Here is a 7443-nt window from a genome sequence, read left to right on the forward strand (position 1 = left end):
CGAAAGGAGGATTACAACGGATCCTGAAAAGATTTCTTCCATTAAGGATTGGCCAATTCCCCGCACCAAAAAGCAAGTTCGTAGCTTCCTGGGATTCTGTTCTTATTATAGGAAATTTGTCAAGGGATTTTCTCTGATAGCAAAACCGTTATTCTCATTATCTGAGAATGTTAGGGAGTTTGTTTGGACGGAGCAATGTGACGCCGCTTTTAGGGAATTGAAAAAATGTTTGATGTCTTCTCCAATTTTATCTTTTCCCAAGGATGAAGGGCGATTTATCCTCGACACCGATGCTTCAAATCATGGGATCGGTGCTGTATTATCTCAAGTTCAAGATGGTATGGAGAAAGTCATTGCTTATTTTAGTCGTATTCTCAGCAAAACGGAAAGGAATTATTGTGTTACGCGTCGGGAGTTGCTTGCTGTGGTGGAATCTTTGAGAAGTTTCCATCATTACTTTTACAGAAATAAGTTTACGATCAGGACTGATCATATTTCCTTGCGTTGGTTATTATCGTTTAAGAATCTGGAAGGTCAATTAGCCCGATGGATGGAGCGTATTCAACAGTACGATTTTGAAATAATTCATCGGAAAGGGAAATTGCATGGAAATGCTGACGGGTTATCTAGGCGACCTTGTAAGGAGAGTGGTTGTAGATATTGCAGCAAGATAGATTCTAGGGAAGAGGAGTTAGTCGGAAGAATAATCTTAGGAGGGGGCAGTTGGGAAAATTGGAGAGAAGATCAGTTGGAAGATCCGACGATGGATAAGATTCTTCGCGGAAAGGAGGAGGACCGACGTCCTCTTTGGCAAGAGATTGTTTCCGAAGGGGCACCTAGTAAACTCTATTGGTCACAATGGGATTCTCTAATGCTTAAGGACGGTGTTCTTCATAGAAGGTGGGAATCTCCAAATTTGAAGACTTGCATTTTCCAAACAATAGTCCCGCAGAAAAGAGTTTCACAGATCTTGAAGGAGGCTCACGACTCTCCTTTTGGAGGGCACTTTGGGATAAATAAAACCCTCGAAAAAATTCGAAAACGATTTTATTGGACAACTTGTAAACAAGACGTTGAGGATTGGTGTAGGTCGTGTAGAACTTGTATAGCTAAAAAGGGTCCCTCTAATAAGGGAAAGTCTAGTATGCAAATTTACAATGTCGGAGCTCCATTTGAAAGGGTGCAGATGGATATCCTAGGTCCGTTTCCTACGTCTTCAGCTGGGAACAAATACTTATTGGTAGTATGCGACTGCTTTACTAAATGGGTGAAAGCATTTTCATCAAAGAATATAAGAGCAAGCACTGTCGCAGAGATCTTTGTGAACCAAATGATTTCAAGATTTGGTGTGCCCTCGGAGTTGCATACAGACCAGGGGAGAAATTTTGATTCGCGAGTTTTCCATGAGTTGTCTCATTTACTAGGAATTAAAAAAACTCGAACTACTTCGTTTCATCCGCAATCTAACGGGGTGGTGGAGCGACAACATCGGACATTAACAGAATACTTGGCTAAATTTGTTTCCGATAACCAACGTGATTGGGATCGTTGGATAGGAATGAGTCTTCTGGCGTATAGGTTTGCCAAACATGAGACCACGGGAATAACTCCAGCTGAGTTGTGTTTAGGTAGAGATTTAAAACTACCTCTAGATCTTCTTCGCGGTAATCCTGCTGGGAATGGGGTAAATTCTTCAGAAGAAAGCTATGTTTCGAGATTGAAACAAAAATTAAATGAAATTCATAGCGAGGTCAGGCAACGGTTGAACATGAAATCTTCAAGAGCGAAGGCTTTGTATGACCGCAAAGCCCGTCGAATATGTTTCGAGCCCGGACAGAAGGTATGGTTGTTCAATCCTCGAAGAACTAAAGGAAAAACTCCTAAATTACAAAGCAATTGGGAAGGACCCTACGAGGTCGTAAAAAAATTAAACGATGTATATTGTATTAGGAAATCAAATAGACATAGAAATAAAATTGTTCATTTGGACAGGTTAGCTTCTCATTTTGAAAGACGATAGTAGACTTCTTTTAGGGAAATATTGTTACACATCCGGGACCCGATTAGTACACAATGGAATTTGAAACCCAATTAATGGATAAGTTTTGTTACTGGTTACTCGTTTGGTGTTTTTTTTTTATTTTAAAGGAGGGAAATGCTGAGTTGCTTCAGAGTTGCGTCGGAGCGATCTGGCCAGCTTAAAAACGGAAGTTAGAAATCAACAATTGAAGACTGCCTCGCCCGTGGTTTTTGAGCCGTGGTTTTCCTGCGGGACGAAGGGCAAATGCCGAGGCGGGGATTTGAGGAGTCCTTGTTGGACGATGGGTCCACGGTGACTACCCCCCTCATATCCGAAGAATACGGGGCACCAGCCGAGGGAATTGGAAGATGTAAATTTGAAACGTCGATGGAGATTAGAGCGTGTCGCTTGGTACCCTGCAGCAGCAGCTCAGGCTAGGGCAAGAAGGCACGGCCAATTCTCCGGAAATCGACATACTGGCCATGGTTCTACAGAGTCGTTCGGTACTTTTGGCAGGAGCCGAATTAGAACAAGAAGATTCGAGATCCTGCAATGGCATTTTGGGATTGTCGGGACGACAATCTTAGAAGACGGAGGGCAGTGTTGCGTCCCCATGTTCCTTCCCTGCGGATTACTTGGTCATCCGTGACGTTCGGCAAAAGATCGTCTTCGAGCGCGTTGCCAAGAAGAATGTTGACAAGACGAATGACAGTCAAGTCGTATCCCAGCTGTCAAGCTGCGCGGACGCGTCTTGATTTCCCGAGCTAATATTATTGTTTATCCCATTGTATCCCGTTGTATTCTAGTGTTATTAAAGTTCCTGCGTTCTCTTTTAAATACGATATTCTTATTTACGAGTGCGCGAGTGTGTGCGCGAGCGAGTACGCGGGTGCCGATCTTTGTGTCGCGCGCGTTCGATAGATATCGTTCCGCGGACGCAACAACATGTATGTGTGTTATACATATATACAGGGTGTTCGGAAATTCAACGACAAATTTTCAGAGATTGTCGGGGGCACCATAAGAATCATTTTTGCAAATGAACCTGGGGTCGAAAACGTGGCATTACATCGCTACGGCATACGGAGTGTTCGAAAGAGTCGGGACCTCGAAATATCACAAAAAATAGAAGTTTTACAAAAAATTATTTCAAACAAAAGTTGTAGGGTGTAAAAAGGTCTATTTACTGGCGCCATGTGTTTGACCTTGGCTGGCGTCGCCAAGGTCACGATAAGGCCACCTTGAATTTTTGAAACGAAACCCTCCACTTTTTATTGCATATTCTTGTAGCCCTTCTCGAGACCTTCTCAAAGCACTAATTTTACCAACTTTAAGTAAGCCGTTTCGAAGTTATCGAGCTTTTTATGGTAAGATGTCTCGCCCACGAAGGCAAGAGATCCAAACACAAATTCGATTCCCAGATTGGAAAATGATCCAGCCGATGAAGGCAAGATCGATGCCTGATCCAGCAGAATCGGATTTGTGTTTGGATCTCTTGCCTTCGTGGGCGAGACATCTTACCATAAAAAGCTCGATAACTTCGAAACGGCTTATTTAAAGTTGGTAAAATTAGTGCTTTGAGAAGGTCTCGAGAAGGGCTACAAGAATATGCAATAAAAAGTGGAGGGTTCCATTTCAAAAATTCAAGGTGGCCTTGTCGTGACCTTGGCGACGCCAGCCAAGGTCAAACACATGGCGCCAGTAAATAGACCTTTTTACATCCTACAACTTTTGTTTGAAACAAGTTTTTGTAAAACTTCTATTTTTTGTGATATTTCGAGGTCCCAACTCTTTCGAACACTCCGTATCAAGGCTACCAGATTGCATACGCTGCGTCCAGCGGCGGCACGATTTGTATCCCCACCACTTTCGGACACAAAGGCATCTAGCGCTCAACGCGTTAGTCATTCAGAAAATTGCAACAAGGATAAATATATCTTTGCGATATGATTGTTTCTCTCTCAAAATTATGCTGCTCCCACTCCTTGATGACTCACTTTAGTATGTAGAATTTCAATGATCGTCAGTTGGAAGGATAATGACAACTATTAGTTACAAAGTACAATTTCCGGTTACGTATGGCAGTCGCGGTTACCATACGAGATTTGCTCTGCTCTCGACGCGGCGCTACCAAATAGCTTATCCGGAATTTCACGTCATGTAAATTTTCGACTAAAATATTTTAAAAACTAAAAACGTAATCGAAAATCTAACGACACTTTTATGATATAATGTGAATATAAGCTTTCGATTGCGATCAGTTTAATAAAATCGGTGCAGTCAATCCTGAGAAGTGATGATCGAATATCAAAATTGACATTTTTCGTTCTTCTCCAGGTTCAGACTCACACACACATGCTCGTACACATACACGCAAAGCGAGTTTGTCCCTCAAGCGGCGTTCACACCGTCCGTATACGATTATTGCTTCGGGTGACACCCGATTGACCACGTCGCTAATTGGCCAATTCAAAATAGGACTCTCTGATTGGTCAATCGTTGCTGGTTACCTTAGGCACAGGTCGATATAATTGGCTGTGGTCAATCGCAACGTGGTCAAACGAGGCACTCCCTATTGCTTCGATGTGCAAAATGCTTTAAGAGACAAAATCACATGTGTGCATGTGCGTGCATACGTGTGATATGTATATGTATATGTGTACGTACGTGTGAGAGATTAATTTATCGTATAGTAACAATTTTCAAAACTACCCTTTCGGAGTGGAATTTAATATCTTAGAAATGGAGCCGTAAAAATACGGAACTTCTGCTGTTAAATAAAATTTAAAAAAAAAAGTAATTTATCGTATAGTAACAATTTTCAAAAACCATCCCTTATAAAAGCAAATTTCAAAAACCATCCCTTGAAGATGAAAAACAATATCTCGAAAATGATGCGTCGCAGAAATATGGAATTTACGCCGTTATAGTTAAGGTTTCTTATAAAGACTAATTTACTAGAGGCGTGCAAATCTGCTCTCACTCCCGCTCGTTCTCGACAGCGAGACTGGATTCTTGAGACTCAGATTATCGGGAGCGCTGTTATCGAGAATAGAGGCTCGGGAACGAGCGAGTTCCCGAGTCTCGATAACAGCACTCCCGATAATCTGAGTTTCGAGAATTCAGTCTCGCTGTCGAGAACGAGCGGGAGTGAGAGCAGATTTGCACGCCTCTATAATTTACCATATAATAATAATTTTTAAAAACCACCCCTTGGGGATGAAATCTAATATTTCAGAAACGGTGTACCACAAAAATATAAAACCTGTACTGTTAATTATGACTTATAGAAAAACTAATTTATCGTATAATAACAATTTTTAAAAACCACCCCTTGGGGATGAAATCTAGTTTCAGAAACGGTGTACCACAAAAATATAAAACTTGTACTGTTTCTTATGAATTGTTGTAGAATGACTAATTTACCATATAATAATAATTTTTAAAAATCACCCTTTGGGGTGAAATCTAATATTTCAGAAACGGTGTATCACAGAAATATGAAACCTGTGCCGTTAGATAAGACTTATAGAAAAACTAATTTACCGTACAGTAACAATTTTCATAGATAAAAAAGTATCTTTAAAAATAATTTACAAAAACTTTCCCTTAAAAAATAATTTGAAAGGATATAAAATTTTACAAAAAAAAATACGCCAAGTACATAAAAAATATTCTACCTTGTATGTAACAAAATGTTTAATAAAAAAAGTCCTTAAAAATAATTTACAGTAATTTTCTCTCACAAAATCATTTTTCTAAAAGACAAAACAAATGATTTCCCTAAAAAATTATTAAAAAATAAAATATCAACACTAAATATGAAACCAATAATTACTATTAGCCAAGTACTTAAGAGCAATTTGTAAATTTGCCATGAAATATCAATCTTACATTGTAGAAATATTATACTTAAATTCTCCCTAAGAAATTAAAACGCATTTTATATTTATTTAGAGAAACTTGATTTTTAAAATATTTAAAATCAACACTAAATGAGAATTAGGATTCTTTTAATTCCTAAAACATTTTTTATACAATGTGTATAATTTAAAAAAAAAGGTTTTATGCAAGTTTTAAATCACACAGTCTCTAAATCGAAGTAAGTTATGAAAACTTGACGTGCCCGGATCATTTACATTATAAACAAATATATCCCCAATAAAATGTAAAATCTTAGATATTATGTAATTAAATATTTAATCTATGTTTGATTACAATCCGGGCACGCCAAGTTTTCATAACTTGCTTCGATTTAGAGACTGTGCAATTTAAAACTTGCGTAAAACGTTTTTTTTTTTTAAATTATACACATTGTATAAAAAATGTTTTAGGAATTAAAAGAATCCTAATTCTCATTTAGTGTTGATTTTAAATATTTTAAAAATCAAGTTTCTCTGAATAAATATAAAATGCGTTTTAGGGAGAATTTAAGTATAATATTTCTACAAAATGTAAGATTGATATTTCATGGTAAATATTATATCAAATTTACAAATTGCTCTAAGTACTTGGCTAATAGTAATTATTGGTTTCATATTTAGTTTTGATATTTTATTTTTTAATATTTTTTTAAAGAAATCATTTGTTTTGTTTTTTAAAAAAATGATTTTGTGAGGGAAAATTACTGTAAATAATTTTTATGGACTTTTTTTATTAAACATTTTGTTGCATACAAGGTAGAATATTTTTTATGTACTTGGCGTATTTTTTTTACCTTTGTAAGGTTTTTTTAGAGGGATTAATTATTGCGAAAATCGTAAAATAGTACAGGACTTTTTTATTCAATTTAACTTGCTCTACATGCATACGAGAGGAAACGGTTATTAACGGATATTTTGTATATATAATTTAATAATTGTACTTATGTATAATATAATTGTACTTATAATTGTGTAATAATGAATTATATTATGTGTAGTGCCTTATCCAGTGTTTTTTCAATGAATTAAATATAGTAAGTACACAAAAATGTTACAAAAATCATTTACAGCAATTGGTAGTTTGCTTTTTTAATCCTAGTTTTTATTTTACAGGTAGATCAAAGGGGATTTCCCAAACAAGACTCCATTATTCAACTTATGACACATAATTTACGTAATTCAGAGTTGCAAGACTTTATAGTCGAAGCTATTGTAGAATGTTTTCATTACCTGGATATGAGGCAAGACAAGTGTTACTATTCACAAAATCTTCTAACTTGCTTGAACGAAAAGGGAAAAGAAGTATGTCTGTATAAGTAATGATAGATTTATTTAAATTTAAATGCACATAATAAAATCAAAGATCTCAAAATAAGTTTAAAAAAAAATATGTTTATAATTTTTAAAGATCAGTTCCCTCTAGTTACTAAAGCTATAAAAATTCGATTTTTTTTTAAATTATATAAAAATAAACTAAAAATGCAAAAAATTATGATATTT

At 36.6% G+C, this 7443-nt stretch overlaps 1 protein-coding gene across 2 annotated transcripts in view; it reads left to right on the top strand.

Annotated features, from left to right (window-relative positions):
• Nucleotides 1-7443, top strand: part of Obp59a (Odorant-binding protein 59a) — a 47496-nt gene that overhangs the window by 39793 nt on the left and 260 nt on the right. For both annotated transcript variants that reach the window (XM_083094791.1, XM_083094792.1), the window contains exons 4-5: nucleotides 6942-6977; nucleotides 7057-7245. In XM_083094791.1, coding sequence (XP_082950917.1) covers nucleotides 6942-6977; nucleotides 7057-7245 — 225 coding nt within the window. The remainder of the gene's footprint in view (nucleotides 1-6941; nucleotides 6978-7056; nucleotides 7246-7443) is intronic.

Source organism: Camponotus vicinus, unplaced genomic scaffold (assembly GCF_025532165.1).
Source record: "Camponotus vicinus isolate PSW18456_S1 unplaced genomic scaffold, iyCamVici1.0 SCAF_3, whole genome shotgun sequence".
Classification (NCBI taxonomy): Eukaryota; Metazoa; Arthropoda; class Insecta; order Hymenoptera; family Formicidae; genus Camponotus; species Camponotus vicinus.